This window comes from Crocodylus porosus, unplaced genomic scaffold, assembly GCF_001723895.1.
Source record: "Crocodylus porosus isolate Cpor-Errol unplaced genomic scaffold, CroPor_comp1, whole genome shotgun sequence".
Lineage (NCBI taxonomy): Eukaryota > Metazoa > Chordata > Crocodylia > Crocodylidae > Crocodylus > Crocodylus porosus.
Genome location: NW_017728886.1, coordinates 46,340,963 through 46,361,957, shown reverse-complemented (window position 1 = coordinate 46,361,957; position 20,995 = coordinate 46,340,963). Strand labels below are relative to the sequence as shown.

The window sequence follows — 20,995 nt, the reverse complement described above, 5'->3', positions numbered from 1 at the left end:
CCCAGTTATTTAAAATCCTTTCCATTGTACCAGCTTTATTCAAAATTAATCTTTGTCAGCTTTTTATAAGTAAAAGTATTTTCTTTTTAAAAGCAAACTATTGCTAAAAAAAATTAGTCACAACTCAGTTTAAAACACTTTCTATTATTTTTTGAGAGATGAAGTTGAGTAGCAACTATTAGAAATTTCAAAAGTATTGAAAAGTGGGAAATTTAGAAAGGGAATTATTTTTCCTTTTTAAGCCAATTTCCAAACATTTAACTGGGGAGTTGTAGTCAGGCACCTCTACATTTTTTAAATATTTGAGATTGCTATCACTTTTAGATCTGGTGCTTGTCACACTACCATCACTTAAACACATGCACTTGAAAACACTCTTTTGAAAATGCATACTTGCCTTTACTCAGACAGATACCATTGACTTCACTGGGACTACTTGCATGAATTACATTAAGCATAAGTATTTGTTGGACCAGAGCTTTTCTTTGCATTGTGTGTATGAAAACAAACTCTTCAGGAAGCAATCGATTTTGGTTAAATATAGACTGTCTCGTTTAGTGATGTGATTATACACTGGAAAATTATTTGTTTTGAAATATAAAATTAATATATTAATGATTTATTCATGTGTTAGGCTTACCTCAGCAGAGAGCCTCTTAAATGCCTCTTGGGATTATTTCTGGAAAGAAAACATTGTCTTTGGTGATGTTTGCCAAGTTCTGTTAATGAAAAGCAACCCATTTGTTTTCTTTGCTTCAGGGTCTATTCCAAGTGTAAGTGTAATAATGCTATTGCAGCTGTATTTCCTGACTGTTAGTTTCATGCTTGATGAAAGATGACTATTAATGTGTTATAGACCCTGTGCATCCTGATATGGAGAGATCTTTTAGGTCTGGTATTGTTTGAAGTGTCAGGCTGCTGAGTTGGTAGAGCTTTTAAGGTTTTACTATTCCACTGAAATTTTGCATGATAACAAATATGTAAGCTTACACTACCACTGTTATTTGTCATGCATGAAGCTCATTCTGTGTCCTATAACTGTTTTGTTTCTTGCCGTAGATATTTGACTATGACCTAAATTTGTGTTTCAAGTTACGTAGTAGTGTAAGTCCCAATTTCCTGAATTGCTCCTGAGGCCCTAGAAGTAAGGAAGACCCTGGACTAAAGAGTTAGGGGGCTAGGATTCCAAGCTCTGCCACTAACTTTTATAACTTTTATGCATCAGATTCTCTGAAAAATGAGATAATGGTACCTAACTCCTTACATCTTTGATACCTCTGACTGAAAAAGACCAACGGAAGGATTATTAGTCTCAACCAGCCTTTCCTTTGTATTTTATTCCCATCTCTTCCTATAGGCACTAGTGTAATGTTTTGCTCACAAAGTGAGAGTAATGGTCCCAGCATATCATTTACTTCTTTGAGTATCACAAACTTTAAATTATTTTGTACCAGGAAATTTGTATCCATTGTTCAGCCCTGGTACTGACAGCTATAGTGAAAGCAGGTTTCAGACTGTTGTACCACCTGCCACCTAACCGAGTCATGGCCAGTGGCAAAGTACTGGCAATATCTGCATGCTCAAATGGCATGGAGATTTTCTCAACAGTAAGGATACTCTTCAGTATAGCAAGTCTCTGTGGGGCAGTTTGAAATAAACTTAAGTCTTGCCTTATACCAGTGGTTCTCAGCCTTTTTAGACTCCCTTTGTTAGACTTGAGGCACACTTGGGAAATACTGACTTTTAATTTTTACTCTTTTTTGACTATAGAAAAATAATATATTAGACTTTCTGTCACAAAACACCAAGAAAGACCACAACAGGTCAGAATACTTTTAACACCATGAATTCCTATTTGAAATCTCTGTGTTTAGCTTATGAATCATGTTTGTATGCCTAACATTGTGCTAAGATTGTGAGGCACTCTGTGGCATCCTTGAAAGGATCTCAAGACACCCCAAGGTGCTGTGGCATCCTGAGAATCATTGCCGTATGCAAATGGCATATCCTTAGAAGATTTTTTTACAACAAGCTAATTAATTGCCAGTTAACTCACTCCTTCCATTTGGTTGGGCCTACAGATGTTTATTCTTTCCCTTATGAGTCATAAGTCAACCAATTTTAAACTAGTAAGAGTTGTACTTAAATGGGAGCCATATCTATGAAAACAGTAGGAGTTCAGCACTTAAGTAGGACTTGGGTAACTAGGTACCTTTAAGCATGTAATCCATAGTGGGCACATCTACACATTCATTAATGTGCCTTTGCTACCGTGCATTAAGTTTAGTACCTCTGAGTGCCTACACATGAGCAGGGAGGCTGCTCCCCTGCGCTGTAATTCCACTGCATTGGAGCAGACTCGATTAATTGGGTCTGCTGGAGTGCGGCAATTACTGCACTCCAGCAGTCTGCAACGGCTCTATGCTTCAGAATGGTGGCGGGGGCGCTTTATTTAAAGCTCATTTGATCATGATTTTGAAGCACAGGGACACTGATACATAAGATGCTCTGGATGCTTTAATTAAAGCAATTCTCAGAGCCGCTTTAATAAAAGCATCCCCCTTCCACACCCGGAGCACATGTATAAATGCCCTGTAATATGAGGGACTAGATAAAGGCACAGTAGCTGTGCTAATGTGCAGTAGCAAAGGTGAACATGTTTTTTGTGATGCTTAATATGCGTAGACTAATTTTATTGTGCATTAGCATGGTTTTTGCTATGATGTACTAATGCGCAGTAGAACAGTCCACTGTGCATTAAGGCACCTTGTGTAGATGCACCCAGTGAGTACAGGGAAGCCAGATGCATATAATATATTCTTGCTTAGAGGAAAAATGGGGGAGATGAGCAAAGTTTTAAATACCACTGTGAGACTACAACGTACAGCTCTCAGGAAGGTCACTTGAATCCAAAGAATATGGTATTACGCAGATTGCCTATTCAGAATCAAATCAGCTTTGATTCAATATGTGTTGTTTTTTGGGCTTCAGTGAAGCACACTTCAATTAAATTGGTCTCTTTAGTTATGTAGGAGCAAGGTGACATAGTGGTTAAGTCTTCTTGTGAAGTTCAACCCTGACTGCAAACTTTTCCCAAAGACTGTCCCCAGTTGATTCAGTTACAAATGGGTACCAGGTCATTCAGGCTGGAAAGTCAAAGGTGGCTAAATATAATCATAGTCTCATAGGCGTGTGTACAAATGCCTACGCCATAGCACATGCAGTTGTGTAAGCAGTGAAATGCATGTCAGCACTGAGAAAGTGGCAGCAGTACACTTTTGAATTAAAACACATCAAAGATGTTTTAGTTCAAAAGTGTACTGCTGCCACTTTCTTGACGCTGACGTGCATTTTGCCACTTATACAACTGCATGCGATGCAGCACAGTGCACATCAGCTCACGTGGGGAGCAGACTGGATTAACTGAGTCTGCTCTGATGCTCCTGATCTCCATGCATCAGAGCACAAAAATGTATGCATATAAATGCCCATAGTCATAATCAACAATATTAGCCAAGTCACTACCTTATTTGCTGTTGCCCATAGAAACTAAATTGCCTAACAATCCTTGTCTGGTCTTTAGATCTAGCTGCATTTGTACATCCTTACATGTACTGAACGCTCTCTTTAAGATGAGAGAATGTGTATCTCTCCATCATAGCCCACCAAAGATAATAAATGTCTACTTTGCTTTTATGCAGTTGTATACTATAGCTTTATGTTCAGTAGGCCAACCTGTTAAGCTTTTGCTTATTAACTTAATTTTTAAATTAGTTTAGTACCCACTCCCTAGCCCACTGATTTCTTTCAGAAAAAAACTTAGTGCTCATAATGGGGGGGAAAAAGAAAAAAAAATATATTATTTGCTAGCTGAATTGGAGGGAATGCTACCTGAATATCAAAATAATTAGTTAAATTGGTTTATTTAATCAAAATTGGCTGTCAGTTTTAAAACATTGTCATTCAGCATAATTTCCATTTTTAATTTAGGTCTGTGTTTCGGTGCTATATTTATATTCCTAATACAGGAAATAGTAACTCCCATTATTATCATGATGTTTCCGTTCCAAGATACTTGTGAGTTCCATTTCTGTATGCTACTTCCTTTGTGTTTTTCCTGATCCTATGAAATGTATTTCTTGAAATAGCAATGATGGAAGATATTAGGTTAGTGAAACAGCTGGTAGGAAAATGATTCCTGCATTTTTTCTGTTCTTGTCTTGGGGAATGTACTGTGGAATTTTCTTCCGCTGAACTACCTTTTAACCTTTAAAGGGGGTGTATATAGTCTGGTGCTGCACATACAATATTTTAACTACAGTTTGAAAAGTCATAAGGCAAACTTCAATATATTGAATTCAAATAAATATGTGCAAAAGGAGTGACGGGTGTTGCAGAGAAATGGTAATGAGATATAAACAAGGAACTACTGTGCTAGCTATAAATAGGCTCTAAAACCCCATGTTCAGCAAGGGTTAGTACTGCAGAAGACACGCAAGCCCTGGTGTAGCTGTACACCAGAAGTGAATCAGGATTGGAAAGAGGGGTGCCCAGGGAAAGGCCAAAGCACACACAGTTGCAGAGATTCAGACCATAGGGTAGTCTAAGGAACTACTGCAGTTAATTTAGAGAGCTCTTTGGGACTTGCATAATTTACAGCAGGAACCTCTCTGGGTTTCAGAGGAGCCAGAGGTCATGGGTACGTCCACACATGCAAACACATGCACTTGCAGCAGCTCAAATAGAAGTGATGCAAATTTGAGCCAGGGCTTTTTGCCTTGGCACATGTGATCAGACATGTACTTTGTTGTGGAGCAAAATAACCCTGGCTGGCTCCTCCCAGATCTGCAGCCAGCGGGAGCTAGAGCCTGGGGCCAGCACCTGTGCTGTCCCCAGCAGTATAAAATTCTGCCCTGTCCTGGCCCCATCCATTCAAAAAGCTGCCCTGGCAAGCAGCTCAGGGCTACTCGGTCTCAGGAGCTTCTGGGGCCTGGTCACTTGGTACCTGGGGGCACTACCCCTTGTGCCAGCTGGACTGCTGCAGCAACATCCCAAATCCATTTTTTAAAATACCCCAAAATGCATGTTTTGCCGCAATTAAAACACAAGACCACTCTACACACATGCACACACACCCCCCCCACAAGAGAGAGAGAGACAGCGATCAGTTTGGCAACGCTTTATTTGTATATTTACAATGTTAAAGTACTGTGGAAGCCTACCAGTGTCTCTATCATCATGATAAAATAAATTATAAATACCTATATGTGTTGATGTGTACTTTTGGTTTTCTTCGCACATGATGGTTGTGTGATGGGGGGATGTGGTGTTTGCAGGAAGCGGGTGGGAAGGGGTGTGGAGGAAGGCGGGTGGGTGTGTGTGGAGGAATGTGGGTAGGTGTGGGGTGATTGCTTGGGGGACTGTGGGTGTGGGGGACCTTGTAGGAGGGCTGCTCAGGAGGGGTGGGCCCCCTGGCCCCCAGAGGGTGCAGCCCCCCCCCCCAAGCACATGGAATACCCCCTACACACACACACAGGGCTCCAGCTTCCCCCTGGAGGGCCACAGCCCCTATCCCCCACAGGGCCCCAGCCCCCCTGTCCAGGGTCCCAGGCACTCTGGAGGGCCACAGCCCCCTGCCCAGGGTCCCAGCTCCCCCCTGCAGGGCCACAGCCCTCTGCCCAAGGCCCATAACTTACTTTAGCAGCAGCTGCGGAAGTAGGATGCTCTGAGCCATGGCAGCAGGACCCGGCACAGCACACAGGGACCCTGCACCAGGCCCAGCCAGGTTCTGCTGTCCTTGGGGTTTCTCTGCTTCCTGGCAAGGCCGGGCCATGGTGACAGGATGCACGGACTGCATGCTGGGTCCTCCCAGCCTGGCTGGGCCTGGTGGCAGGACCTGGCACGTCACGTGAGGACCACATTCCGAGGCCAGCCAAGTCCTGCCCCCCTTAGGGCCCCTCTGCCGCCTGGCTGGGCCATTCCCAAGGTGGCAGGACCCAGCGCAGTGCATGGGGACCATGTGCTGCACCCAGACGGGTCCTGTCAGCCCTGCGGCTGCTTCTGCCACCTGGCCGGGCTGGGCCCATGGTGGCAGGACCCGGCACGGTGCAGAGGGATATCGTTTGACACAGAGAGAGAGGTACATGCACACTTATCTGGACATGCCCCGTGAGGGCACACAGATGACTTAAAGCCATGAAAGATGACTTAAATCTCCCTACTACCTTGGGCCATGAGTTCTGTGAAATGCTTCCTATGGGCATGGTACAGAATCTTTCTGATGTCTTTAGTTTCCTTAAACCAAATCTGGAGCCCACTGGAGATGTGGGTTTTTCCATTAACTTCAGCAATACAGAAACTGAACCTTGGTCACTGGTTTAAATGCAGTTCCATCTGCTAGGGGTGTATGTGAAGCCAGAGAAAGATCATGTTCTAGATGCTGTTTCTCCAAGTCCAAACACCCCCAGTGTAAATGGTGTATGAATATCTTTTTTTGATGGTATGAATCAGGGGGCTAGGGATTAAGTGGGAGGAAAAACTGACCCAGCAGGATTCCAGTTGCAGGGAGGCATGAGAGAGCACACGCTATTGCTGTCTGTGCTTTAAGTGTTCCTTTGACACACAAAATACTCCAGCACTCACTGCAAGCACTAAATTCCCTTAAAATTCTTTATAGAAAAACTAAAGATAAATTAAACAAAAGCTTTTCAGGAAGTAGACTCATGACAAACATGTTAACTTGATTCCTAAAATACCTAGGAAAACCTAAGTGTAACAGCCTAATTTCATATAAACAGGGACTGAAATACATGAACAAGAGTTAGAAACTCTTCCATTTGTAAATAATCTGTTCAGGAGAGCAGTGGAGCAGTGCGAACAAGATAAACTAGATAAGTGAGAATATTTTCCACCTGGCAGATGGGCTGGTGACTCTAACCATGGTTATATAATGGGAATTATGGTGTTCTTTGTTCTGTTCTGGTGACACATGCTAACCTTTTAATGAAACTCTAAACACAAAGACTAAATGTTCTGTACTCATGAGCTTCTCACAAAATATATTTTCCTTAGCAAAAGTGGTAGGCTAGAGGTGTCAGACTCACCTGGTGTGTGGAGACCAGGAAGAGAGCACAGACCAAGGAGCAGAAAGCAGAGCAGCAGCTCTGGCAGAGGAAGGGGATCCAAGTGGCCCTCAGTACTTATTTGTGGGACACCCGCCCAAAAGGTGCCCCCCACTGTTGTAGACACTGATAATCTATCCAGGTTAAAAAAAATGGACAAATTAATGCAGGAGAGGTGCATCAGTCACTATTAATGAAATAGCTAGGTTGCAATCTGCAAATTAGGACTTTATAGACCTCTGAATGTTGGCAGCTATAAGAGAAGAGGGGCAGGGCCCTATCAGTCTTGAAATGGCCCACATGCATTCCTATGCCCTCTTTTCACTGGCATCCTCTTTGCCACTGTGAGATACAGGACACTGAGCTAGACAGATTTATGGTTTGACCCAGTATTATACTTCTAGGCTAGGTACAGACATTAAAAAGCTGGATGTAGAATCATTCTAAGGTACGTGGTTTCTGTAAGTGGTATAGTTTAGTTTAGTAGTGAACAGAATACACATTTGCCCTTTGGTGGGGGATGGAGGGAGTGGGCAAAACTTAGACCAGGTTCTGGCATTTTTAAAAAACTCTGTGCACCAAAATCCTGATCTGTTATGGGTATGGACTGGCTTCCGATCACTTGTACAGGTAAAAGTGTAATGTCTGGACCTATCCCTTATGTTCTTATTCCATGCAGAAGGTGATGCCATAACCAGTGGGCTGTTTTTATGTGTGCACACGTGTTTGATACATTTTGTGCTTATCCTAATGTTGAATGGAATTTTTTTTTTTCATCTAGAAAATGTTTGTGGGGCAGGAAAACAGATTCCTGCTCAGATCTGAAATGAACAGTTTGAAGTGTAGTTGCCAGAAAAGCAGCAGTAAAAGTAGCAGCTAGTTACCAACATAACCTCTTTTCATGTGTATTCAAAATTATATCTGCTCCTTTTTTGGGAACATTCAAACAGTGTGCCTGGCAAAGAGCAAGACATAAATTCTGACCCTGTAGCTAACCCAGCACAGGCACACTCTTGTGCCTAGACAGAGCACCATTGAATTCAGTGAGGTACTGCATGGGTGTTAAGATCTGCTTACACAGACTGAATTGTATAATCTGTCCCCAAGTGACTAAACTAAAATTGTTTGTTTTTGTTTTGTTTGTTTTCCCTCTTTATACTGATCAGTACTGCAGAACCATATAAGTTAAGTGGGAGAGCTCATGCAGTCCAAAATTGTTAGATACTCTGCAGTGGAAGCTACCTATTAATAGTTGTGATGCTTGAGGCAGAAGCAAAGCATTTTTACTTTCCATTTCTAATTGAGTTTGCAAAATACATAAATTGCTGGGGGAAAATGAGGTCTTTTTTTACCTGTAAACCAAGAACAGTGGAAAGGAAAAAAATATTATGGCTTAAATAATCCTATATGCATACACAATTACTATGTGCAGTTATGCCATAAACAGATAACACTTGTATCCAAGAATTTCAGGCCACATATATGTCATCGTAAACACTTGGGGCAGAAATTATGTGCGTATTATTGTTTGCAGGCAGCAATTCCAAAATATGTGCCAGGGAAAAGATATACAAACTCTTGATGCCATTATTGCAGATTTGCTTTTCATTGCACAACTGGGCATTCAGATCACAAAATCATCATTTTAGAAATCTGAAAAACCCTCTTTATTAAACTTCCAGTGGATTTTTTATAAAATGCACTACATGGAAACCACATGCTACAAAGTTTTGTCACTTGTTTTCAGACTAAAACCAAGATGAAACCTTTGAGCAGGCTTTGCATGAGCTAAGCTGTGCTACATAGAGGTGGTTAAAGAGGCAGGCTGAGGACCAGAACATAACTTAAAAAATGAAGCTATCTCATCTTCTAAAACAAAAAGAACCCCAAAAACATGTGGGCTGCAAATGGAGCAGAAGGTTTTCCTTAAATACATATTGGAAAAAGAATATGAGTTTAGCAACAGTCAACAGGACTTCAGAAATGAATGGTCAATAAAGAAAGTGTATAATGAGTACTGGTGGTTTTTCATCTTATTTGTACTGTAGCTCTACAGTAGTGAATGTTTTCTGCTGACATAAGTTAAACTTGAATCCAGGATCCTTTTTTGTGCTGTATCGTGCATACCCAGTGATCTAGCTTAACATTTCTAAAAATACTTTATGCCTCCCTAACAATTTGCTCTTTTTTTTCCCTTTTCATGTACTTACCAATTGTGATCTAGAGTCTGCAAGATCCTGTAAATAAACTAACTGAAAGAACAGAAAAAGAGGATTTGCAGACTGAGAGCACCAAGTCAGTCGATGATCAGCAGAGTCAGTGAGTCATGTGTCCGACATCTCAGAATAATACTTTTTTTTCCATCTTCCACGTGCTTTCTTTGAGTTTGCCTTTATTGTAAGGAGACTGTCTCAGTTGGAATTGTACATAGACATGCTGTACAGGGAGACATGAACACTGTAACAAATAGTATTGCAATGTTGATAATTTCTGTTATGCTGCAGGATATTTATAAGAAATTCAGCTAGAGGGACAAATTCAGGAGCTTTATGGTAAATTAGAAGTGAGCAATCTGGAGTTTAATTAGGCCTTTGAACTAACTGTTTTCTTCTTCTTTACTAGCTTTCTCTTTATTTTGTTCAGTTTGTCCATCATATTTCTTTCCAGATTAAAAAAAACAAACAGTTGACTGCTTCATTCAGGAGAAAGGCTTCTGTTTCTCTAGTTTTTTTTTCCCTTGCCTTGCCTTCCTCCTTGCCCTCCAGGAAAAGCATCTTAATTCCTGTTTCATTGGAGCAGGGATTAGCTTTTGTAATTAATAGAGTGTTGACTAGCAACCCAGTGAAGCAACAGGCACTTTAGAAAAAGTGCATCTAAATGAGCTGATTCTGTTACCTCTAGCACTGAAGGAAAAGGGATATATTAATACATAGCTCATTCATATTTGGAGTGGCTGATCCAGAGTGGGAGACAGAAGGGGTGAGATGTGATCTCTCTCTCATGGAAACATCAGGGCTTATTTCCAGACAGGTGATGTGTTGGTGTAATCCTTCTACCACCTGTTGTTTTGAGCACTCAAGGTTAAGTAAGGTACCAAAAGTAAGTAAACTGATCATGTGTCAGAAAATGAACATCACAAGTAATGGTTACTGGGTTTTATTGGCTGTTTTAAGAAGACATTTAGGAAAGAGTTGCAGTTCTTTTATTTATTTTAGATACCTCATCTGCTTACATACAATAATTTAAGGAGGTCCTATTTTAGATATCAGAGTTTAGAAAGGACACAAGGAAGTAACATGATAGTTTTCACAGGAGTACTGTGTATCCAATCCTCCTCATATGTTACTGAAAAAAATGATTTTTTTTAAAACTGATCACTAAACGTCTAGGGTGAACATGAGCTTTGTTTCTTGAAGCTTTCTGTCATGCACTTCAGAGCTTCTGCCTAAGAAGCTTCCTCAGTTTCCATACTGTAGTATAGTTACTGCCTCCTGCAGTTTTAAAGAAACAGTTCATCTATCCTCTGGGCTAAAATACTGTGTTTACCTGATTACAAGGCAATGTTTTTGCCCCATTCATCTTGGGGAAAATAAAGACTCATATTAGAATTGAGTATCAGCTGGGAGCTGAGAGGAGTGGCTGTACAGGGAGCCTGGCTGGGTTGGGGACAGCATCAGTGGCAGGCAGATTCCTGCTTCCAGTGCCTGCTCCCTGTCCAGCTCCCCTCCCCTTTGTCTCCCTTGTTGACAGGAAGCCAGGCAGGGAAGGAGGAATCTGCGAGCTGCTGCTGTCTCCAGCCAGCTGGGCTCCTTGTACAGCAGGTCCCTACAGCTCTTAGCTGAAGTGGACTAACATTCAGTTGTCACAGGCAGAGGGGAGCTCCAGAGCTGCTCCTGCCCCATGCTATAGGGAGCAACTGTGCTGGGAGCCCAGCTCTGCACTGCATACAGCCTGCTCCCAGCCAGTGGGGGAAACAGGGGAAGGGGAGAGAGGAGTCGGCAGGGAAGGAGGAACCTGCGCACTGCCAAGCACGAGGCAGAAGCAGCTCAGGGCTCCCCTGCACCAGGATCAGTAGAGAAAGCAGGGGAAGAGGGACAAGTGGTAGCGTTGCAGGCAGAGGGAGTGTTAAGGGTGCAGAAGCAGGCACCAGGTGTCTGCCTGGTCTTTGCTTTCCTGCATGCCTGTCCCCACCCTCCACCTCTGCTTTCCTGCCACAACAGGGGAGGGGACAAATTTAAGATGACCCTCCTATAATCAGACTGTAGACAGGTTTATAATTCAGAATCCGATTATTGGGGAGGGGGGTCATCTTAAATATGAAGTTGCCTTAAATTTGAAGTTATCTTCGATTCAGCTAAATACAGTAAGTGGCTTGACACTGGTCAGAGTAGTAGGGCAAGAAGCGGGGTTTGGCTCAGTGCATCAGTGGCCATGTAAGGACCATGCTTACTTGTACACCAGTTTTTCTGTCCCTCAGTGACAGGTGGGGTGAAAGTTTTCCCCCTCTTTTTTGTCCCTTAGAAATCCCTGTGGAAACACTGAAAGATTTTAAACTATTTTTTATTACTTAAAGGAATGGAGATTGATATGTATTGCTGTCAGCAGACCATTCATTCTTTTGGTACTCAACAGCATGGACTATTGTAATAGCCAGAGCATGTCTATACTGTTATTTAGATCTGCATCAAAAACCCATAACAGCAGCAGTCAGTCTTGAATCTATGCTAATGATGTGATAGAATGAACCTGGGTATAACTTGCATGTGGGCTGAATCTGGTCCACCATTTTCACTGCTGTTCCAAAGCAAATGGGATAAGATGCAGAATGATTTTGTGGGGGATGGTTATATATCCTTAGGGGTGATTATGAAAATCTAGATATATAGAATCCAGTGTAGGTTGTCCACAACAGATATTTGGACAGGTAAAAAACAATAATTTACCAGTCTATATGGGAAGTGCAATTACTAGTCTAATGCTATTATGATGCAACTGAAAAAATAGATTAATCCAAAATGTTATCTCTTTAAAAAAATATACTGAAGAATAGGAATATGCTCTTGATTTTTTCCCCTCTTCAATTTAAGGTTGATTTCATTATATGAGGAAAACCACAGCAAGGAACCAAGCTATTCAGGTATTATTTCATGTCATATTTTCAGACTCCTAATGTACGTAATGTTTTTTTCATTTGCATTGTGTATGTACTGTACGTATGTAATGTATGTTTGCAGACAACTTCAGAGAGACTTGTAGAGTCTAAGGCCAAAAAGAACTATTGGACCATCTAGTTGACTTCCTGTATATTATCCTGTTACACTATACTAAGCCAGATTGTCCAGAAAGGGATCCAACCTTCATTCAAGGGCATCAGGATACAGAATACAATTTACTTTGGTAGTTTGTTCCAATGGCTGATTTTGTTCAGTGTTTAAAATAAATGATTTCTCCTTTTTCTGGCTTCTAGCAATAGGTTCTTGCTGTGACTTTTTCTGGTAGATTAAGGAAACTACTACTTTCTGGAATTTTCTTTCCTTAAAGGTATTTACACACTGAAAGCAAATCACCCCTTGGTCTTACTTGTGATAACCTAAACAGAATGAACTCCATAAGGCGTTTTCTCCAGGCCTTGAATAATTTTTGTAACTCTTGGATTTTTCAGTGTCATTATTAAAAATACAGACCCTAAAACTGCATGGACTGTTTCAACAAATGCCTCATTCAAAGGAAGAAAACATCACCCCTGCTTTCTCCAATCCTGTTCATACTTCTAAGTGCTAGCCCTTTTACCTGCAGTCTGCCATTAAGAACTCATAACTAATTGTCCATCATGATCACCAACCCTATTCAGAGTTACTGCTTTTCAGGACCCAGTCCCCTGTTCCCTTGAGGTACATACAGATATTTGGGGAGGTCAGGAGCAGGTTATATTGTGTTAAAAATGGCCACATGATCTAACTCTGTTCACCCAGGTGAAGACCTTACACTTAGAACCTTAGGTGGGTCTAAGTGCAAACTGTACAAAAGTTCAGAAGGGTTAGATCTGTCTAAAAATGGCCAACCTGATCTCAGTTAACTGTGTCTGGGAGGTAGTCTTACTTAGATCAGACTTTGGCAAGACAGCTAATTGAACTTCTGTAGAGTTTCCAGTGCAGCCCCAGGAATGAAAAAGCCCAGCCACTGGCCCTAGGCCCCAGGCCCAGGGATGCACTTTTCCTCCCCTGCGCTAGGCTTTTTCTAGCCTTCCTACACCTCCTCTCATGCCCAAACAGACAAACCTCTCTCCTGCAGACCAGCCAGACCCCCACCCCAAGCCTGCCAAATGCCCTATCCCACAAGCTGCTCCTGGTGCCAGTTTTACCCTATCACCAGTGCTGGGAGCCAATAGAAGTAAGATGGAGTGGGGAGGAGGCAGGCAGGATCTGGGGTGGGTGGTTCACCATGGGGGTTGTTCATTTGGGGCTGTAGGGCAGTCAAGGGGATAAAAATATCCTCTGGTCCTGGGTGGGGGAAAGAGCCTCCACACTCCAGAAACCTTTCCCGCAGAACAGCCAGCCCCCTTGATTCAGGCAAACCCTCCTGGACCCCACTAGCCTCCCAATCCTGCCAAACCTTCCTGAACCCCATGGATCCCCCACAGACCCTGCTTGCCCCCCATTCCCTCACCTCCTCCCCCAACTGACCCAGCTGCCCCCCATCCTCCCCTGCCGACCCTGCTGCCCCCAATCCCACCACACTGTCCTGGGCCCCACCACTCCCCACACACCCCTCAACCCCCTGACTCCCCCCATGGACCCCACTTGTCCCCTGCAATCCCTGCTAGCCACTACCCATTCCAACTGACCTTAGATTGGGTGGCAATTTTTAACTTGATCTAACCTCCCCAAATGTCTGTACCTACCCTTGGTATGACCTGAATTTCTTGCCCCTAGACACGTAATTTTAAATCCAGCTATTATATTAAAAACACTCTAGGCCCAGATTGTTCTGTATGATTAACCTGTCCTCAGGGTCGTTTACCACTCTTGAGTCATCTACAACTTTCATTACCAGTGATTTTGTGTTACTTCCTGTTCCTCAATGATAATATTGAATAGCATTGGGTGGCTGTATAGAACCCTAACAGATGTTCCAATTTGACGGTGATTCCCTGCCAACATCTACTCCTTGATTTCTTTCAGTTACAAGGTTTTTTATTTGTTCCGTATGTACGTTATTGTACACTGCTAGTTTCTGCTAATCCGAATTCCATGTACTGCTAAGTAAAATACCTTACAAAAATCTAGTGTATCTATTATCTATGTGGTTGAACGTATCAAGTAATTATTTACATTTTATGAAAGATTGAAGATTGGATAAGACATGTTTTTCATAAAGCCATGGTGCCCGGCATAAATTATACTACTGTCTTTTATTTACTGAATTCCATGCTGTTTTCCATTTTGCCCAAGACAAATAACAGCCTAACTAGCCTGTTTTTCCCAGGTCATTCCCTTAAACATTTTGGATGTTGACATAACATTTGTACTCTTTCAGTGTTCTGAAATGGGTTTGGTATTTCAATATTTATTTAAAAATAGCAAGAACTGGGTAGAGAGATCCTCAGTTGAGTCTTTTAGCACTCTTGGGTACAAGTTATCCTGGCCTGGGTTTTGTTCTTAATAGATGTAATCTACCATCCACTTGGTTACTAATGACCTTGGAAGTAATTTCCTTGTCTGATACAAGTTTGTCATCCTACATCTTTCTAATACAGAGCAAAAATATTTATTGAATGCTTCTGCCATTTCTTCATCATTATGAAGAATTTTATCATCTCAGCCTAGGAATAAGCTTGGGATATCTTTTGTTTCTAACTGCTTTTTTTGGTTCCTGTTTCCACTAATCATGGATTTTTCTGTCTTTGGTCTCCATTATTAAGTTTCTGCACTTCAAAAATTCTGTTTTATTTCAGTTACTATTTGTCCTTCTTTTTTCCATTTGTGATATTATTGGGGTGAGGGAGGAGTATTTCTAGTTGCTGCCTGCCTTTTGCCAAGAAATAATGAAAGGCTTTTAATGAAAAAATATCCTCTTTCCTACCTTTATGGCCATGGCTATTAAAGATTTTCCAATTGTGATTCATTTTTTAAAAAATTTCCTCCCAATTAGTTTTTTGGTTTCGCTCATAATACTTCTTAGCTTTGGGAAATTAGCCTTTTTGAAAAAGAGCGTGCGTGTGTGCTTGTGTGTGCGTGTGCACATGCCTATCTACCAAATTCATAAATTTCATAGACATTAGGGGCTGGGAAGGACCTCATGTGATCATCGGGTCCAGCCCCCCCGCCATAGGCAGGAAGTCAGCTGGGATCAGGTGACAGCCAGCAAGAAATAAATCCAGCATTTTTTTGAAAGAGTCCAGAGTAGGCATTTGTACCCCCTCTGGGGGGAGTCTGTTCCAGACCCTGGACACATGCACCATAAAGAACATTTTTCTTATATCCAGTCTAAATCGGCCTTCCTGGAGTTTATGACCATTAGACCCTGTCATCCCTTGGGGAGCTCTGGTGAAAAGGTGTTCTCCCAGGTCCTGATGAAGCTGTAGGCTGCCACAAAGTCCTCCTGAGCCTTCTCTTCTCCAGACTGGACAGTCCCAAGTCCCTCAGCCTCTCCTCATGCGGCCTTTCCTCCAGGCCTTGGATCATATGACTGGCTCTTCTCTGGACTCTCTCAAGCTTCTCCACATCCTTCCTGAAGTGGGGGGCCCAATACTGGATGCAGTATTCCAGCTGCAATCTCACCAGGGCCGAGTAAAGTGGGAGGATGACTTCCCTGGTATTGTTTGAGATGCATCGGGGGATGCATGCCAGAGTTCAGTTAGCTTTGCCTGCCACTGCATCACATTGGTGGCTCATGTTCATCTTGTGGCCAGTCAAGACCCCCAAGTCCCTTTCGGCCATGGTGCTACTGAGCGTAGCACTGCTGAGCCTCTAAGTATGCTGAGGGTTCTTCTTACCAAGGTGCAGCACCTTGCACTTCTCTGCATTGAAGGCCATCCAGTTTTGGTCAGCCCACCTTGAGAGCGTGTCCAAGTTGGCCTGTATTTCCAGCCTGTCGTGCAGCATGATGGCCCTCCCCCATAATTTGGTATCATCCGCGAACTTGACCAGTTCACATCTGACTCCCGAATCTAGATCTCTGATGGAAATGTTAAAGAGTACTTGCCCAAGTACCGAGCCCTGAGGGATTCCACTGGTCACCCTGTGCCACATTGATTTGTTCCCTTCACCTAGTACTCTTTGGGTCCGACCCCGTAGCCAGTTGCCTAGCCGTTGGACCATGTGATGATCAAGGCCACAATTCCCCAGCTTAACCATGAGGACATCATGGGGAACTAGGTCGAAGGCCTTCTTGAAGTCCAGATATATGATGTCCACATCTTCTCCTTTGTCCAGGGCATATGTTACCTGGTCATAGGAGATGAGGTTGGTCAGGCAGGACCTGCCAGTCACAAAGCCACATTGGCTGGCATTCAGAAGCTTGCCTTCCGTTAGTTTGGCCTTGATGGATCTCTTGACAATTTTGTCCAGGATTTTTCTAGGGATGGATGTCAGACTGATTGGTCTATAGTTCCCCGAGTCATCCCTCCTCCCTTTCTTGTAGACAGGAATCACGTAGGCTCTTTTACAGTCATCTGGGACCTTCCCCGAGTGCCACGATCTTTCAAATATCCTTGCTAAGAGGGATACAATGATGTCTGCCAGCTCTTTCAAGGCCCTTGGGTGCATCCATCTGGGCCCGCGGACTTGTGAATGTTCAGGTTCTCAAGGTGTTCCCTCACTTGATCCACATCAGTTTTGGGATCCTGAATTGATTTGTGCCATTCCTGGCGATGTGATCCTCCTGGGAGGATGAAAAACCAATGCAAAAATGTAATTTAGGAGATTGGCCTTTTTTGGGGCATTTGATGTCAGTTGCCCCATTGGATCTCTTAGAGGCCCAATACTATCCTTGTTCTTTTTTCTGCTTCCCACTTATCTGAAGAAGGATTTTTTGTTGTCCTTGATCCCTGTAGGTAGCCTAAGTTCAGTCTGTGTCTTGGCTTTTCTCAATCACATTCTGCAGGTGTGGGGGAGTGCAGAATAATCTTCTTTGGTAATACTTCCTGTTTTCCAGCTGGTGTAGGCTATTCTTTTGAGCTTGATGAGGTCCAGCAGTTCCTTATTCAACCATGGGGGATTCCTTGCCCATTGGCTGCATTTCTTGCCCTGGGCTTCAAGGATTATGTTTTGAGCAATGACCATTCCTCATGTACTCCCTTTTATTTTTTTTATTTTGGGGGGGGGGGTATGAATCTGATTGCCTGACTGACCAGTTCTCTTAGTTTGCAGAGTTTCCATTCTCATTCTTATCCATTATACTGAGGTCTGAAATATAGCTACCTTCGGTTGTATGTAGCACCTTCCAGATTTAGAAAACAATCATCTATAACTTAAAAAAATATAATTTGATTGCTGGTTTCTTGAATCCTGTAGCAAAAATCTCTTAGATCAAACCCCCCTCCACCCATAACATCGTAGGCTTTTTTCCATTAATTTAAACAGCTGCCTTAGTATTGTTTTGATAATAAGTTGACCTTTTCCTTCAAAAAGAAACTTAAAAATTGGTCAACTTACACATTGGGTCAACCTAGAATTGGAACAATATGGTAACTCATCATATTCTCTGGTTTGTTACTGTAAATTCAGTAACAGTACTTACTAGGCCTTCTTCCGGGCTTGGCTGTTTAGTGTATGGATATATATGCCTTCATGATCTTGCAGTTTTGAGTTATCCATAACTCAAAGTGGTATCTTCAATGTAGTGCAGATACTGTTTTGTTTGGATGAATGATAACTTTCACCCTGCACTTCCATATAGATGCAGAGCACATAAAAGTAGGATAAAACAAGGATCTGCTCTTGGTTTTTTTACTTAAAAAGCTTGAATGTGTCAAAGGATTTTAATGCAACTGATTAAGAACAGAAAATATTTTAAAAATTAAAGTGCAGTGATTTAGCAGTAAGACCTGACACACAGGCCTTCTGTTGCACCCCAAGGCACATTAGTGCCAGTACACTTTGGGGATGGCTTTTGATAGGATTGAAAGTTCGTAATGGCTATTAATATTAACATTTTTATAGGCAAAAGACAATTACCAGGAGAGCATCCTACTTGACTTCCAGATTTCCTGGTTTAAATATATAAAGACTTAAGTGTTAATGGAACAATCACATATTTCAATATATTGATTCCTGTCTAGTGCTTGGCAGGGAGTTTGGGGGATGCAGAGGAAGGGGAAATGCTTTGAAGATGAGAGCACTGTTTTTTGTGTTGCAGCTGGTCAGGTGTTGTGCATGACATTTTCTGATAAAGGGTAGTTGTTCACCTGAATTTTGGGGAGCATTAAGATGTACTTGGGACCAGTACAATGTCCAGTGGAAAGATGACCACCAATTCCAATGGGATTAGATTATACTTGTGGAAGAATTAAAAAAATAAGAATGAAAACCTTTTTTTTTAATTATTTCTGATGCTGTGCTCTGTTGTAGCACTGACCAAAGGTATTGCTTGGTGGGGAGCATTGTCTGATTATTCACATGGTGGTTAGCTCCTCTTTAAAAAGAAAAGGAAAAAAGCTAGTGTACTGAGATTTTCAACATGTAGCTGATAAAGTTTCTTTTGAAATTCTGTATGAGAGAAGCTGAAGACAAAACCCTTCTATAACTGCTACCCAGGGCTGACAGTAATTGCAAATCTGTCACTTCTGTCTGTCTCACTACTTAGTAATTAATTTTGGTCCCTTCTCCTGACTCCACTCTTTCTTGGAACTTGTGGTGTTCTTTTCCTACTTTCCCAGGGCCATGGGGTTCCCTCTCTCTTCCCAGAACCAGTGTTGCAAGGAGAAGAGAGAGCAGTATCACCCTGAAATGAGGGTAGGCTCCAAAAAGAAGGGGAGAGAGTTCTGCTTGATTCCTGCAGTAGCTATATTTAGCTGTTCTTCCCAGGAGGTGGGCAACCTCAGCAAGCAGCCAATTGCAGGGGCTTTCACTCCACAAAGTAGTAATGGTGTGTACCCCTCCACAATGTAGCTTGCTTTTCAGAAATTTTAGTTCCTATTTTTGCCCAGTTGTGATCTAGCACATTTTAACCACTATTCTACTGTATTGTACTACTGTATTGACCTACTTGCTACATGTTGATCTTGTATTACTACTGCATGAACTTATTTCTGTCTTGAACTTGGCTTGATTTGTTTTCCTTGTTTTGGTTACAGCTGAAGACAGCAAAGACATCCTGACTACGCTGGGAGAAAATTTTAACCATAGAGAAAACTCAGGTAAACCAGACTAATGAAAACTATGTTACAGTTTATAGGTATTGATCATATAAGGGATAAGTGTGCCAATAATTCTTTTTTTTTAAACTGCTAGGTGCCATTGATGATTTGCTAGATCTGAAACCTGAAGAAAATGGTACGAGATGTGTGTATATTATCTATTTTTCAAAAATAGTTTTAATCCTATATTTTAGTTGCTTTAATACTCTGAAAGTTGACTGGGCTTCTAAATAAGATCATCCACCTACAATACTTCACTTGCACTAAACAAAATCAGCACCATTTACATAATCTGTGGACAATAAATCTGATATTGAACTAAAATGTAAACCTACTGGCTGTAAGAGGATTTACTGTACTTCAGTTTCTTTGACATAAAGCGTGATTTTTTTTTTTTAGTAGCAACAGATGCAGCTCAGATTTATGTATGCAGGAACGATTACTACAGTACATCATATTTGAGCCATTGAAGTATGTTTCGCTGTCATTCTAGCCCAACTCATAACTTTTTAAATAATTGGTTTTCATCTTTTTTTCCTCTGTGAGCCCTTATCGCCATCGTAGGGATTGCTAGTGGTAGTCCAGTGGGCCCTACAGCTTTTATATCTGAAGTGGGGCAGATGAAGAGCAGAAGAAGTCATTTGGGTCTTGTTAAAAACTTGAAGGAGTCCTGTATTTCTTTTGTTGTCTTAGTTAATTCAAACAGCTATGTTTTCTATGTGTAAAGCAGAACAGTAATCTAACTCTAGTCACTGCATCCTTTGTTCTCATTAGATTAGGAACAGCTCAAAGGCATGAGGATTTCTCACAGTTGTTTCCCAAATGGCCTGTTTTAGAATATAAGGGCTACCCATCTTCTCCCTCCATTCCCATTAGGAAAGACCTCAACAGTCAGAGTGACGCAAGTTTTTTGCAGTCTTTATGACAATGTAGTAGCTACACCAAGAGCTCCCTCCTGCATGCTGTGGAAATATATTTCCCAGTGCCACAGAGAGACACATATGTGTAATACATGGCCCAAAACTCTCCTGTACAGTAATGAAGTTTTGTTATGTGGTTTAATATTAAATATTTTCATAGCTATAGTGGCCTTTTCTTTCTCTCTCATTTTCACTCACCCAACCATATCTCATGTTGAACTCTCCTACTGGAGACACAAGTGAAGCCTGCTCTACACACATTTGCGGGCCAGTTTAAACTAATTTAGATATGGGCTTTTTTTACTCAAATATTTAGAATGCCAATCAGCAGAGAGACAGTTACAACAACAGAAAGATGTTTATGCTGCTCATGCTTATTCCCTGGATTTTATGGGAATAAACTCTACTGGTAAAAGACAAACTTCAGTCATCTAAAGGAGGGTGTACTGAAGGTTTTTTGTACAGGGCCTAACACTCTTTTCTGTGGTGCTGAGTCAATTTTTCTGAAACACTTTCTGTCTTCTCTCTAATTTTCATAGATTTCATAGATTTCATAGACATTAGGGCTGGAAGGGACCTCGGGAGATCATCGAGTC

General features: G+C 41.8%; 1 protein-coding gene across 5 annotated transcripts in view; it reads left to right on the top strand.

Annotated features, from left to right (window-relative positions):
• ICA1 (islet cell autoantigen 1) overlaps positions 1 to 20,995 on the top strand; it is a 122,545-nt gene that overhangs the window by 85,486 nt on the left and 16,064 nt on the right. For all 5 annotated transcript variants that reach the window (XM_019533823.1, XM_019533831.1, XM_019533850.1 and 2 more), the window contains 4 exons: positions 9,346 to 9,440; positions 12,209 to 12,258; positions 19,417 to 19,479; positions 19,574 to 19,615. In XM_019533823.1, the coding sequence (XP_019389368.1) occupies positions 9,346 to 9,440; positions 12,209 to 12,258; positions 19,417 to 19,479; positions 19,574 to 19,615 (250 nt within the window). The remainder of the gene's footprint in view (positions 1 to 9,345; positions 9,441 to 12,208; positions 12,259 to 19,416; positions 19,480 to 19,573; positions 19,616 to 20,995) is intronic.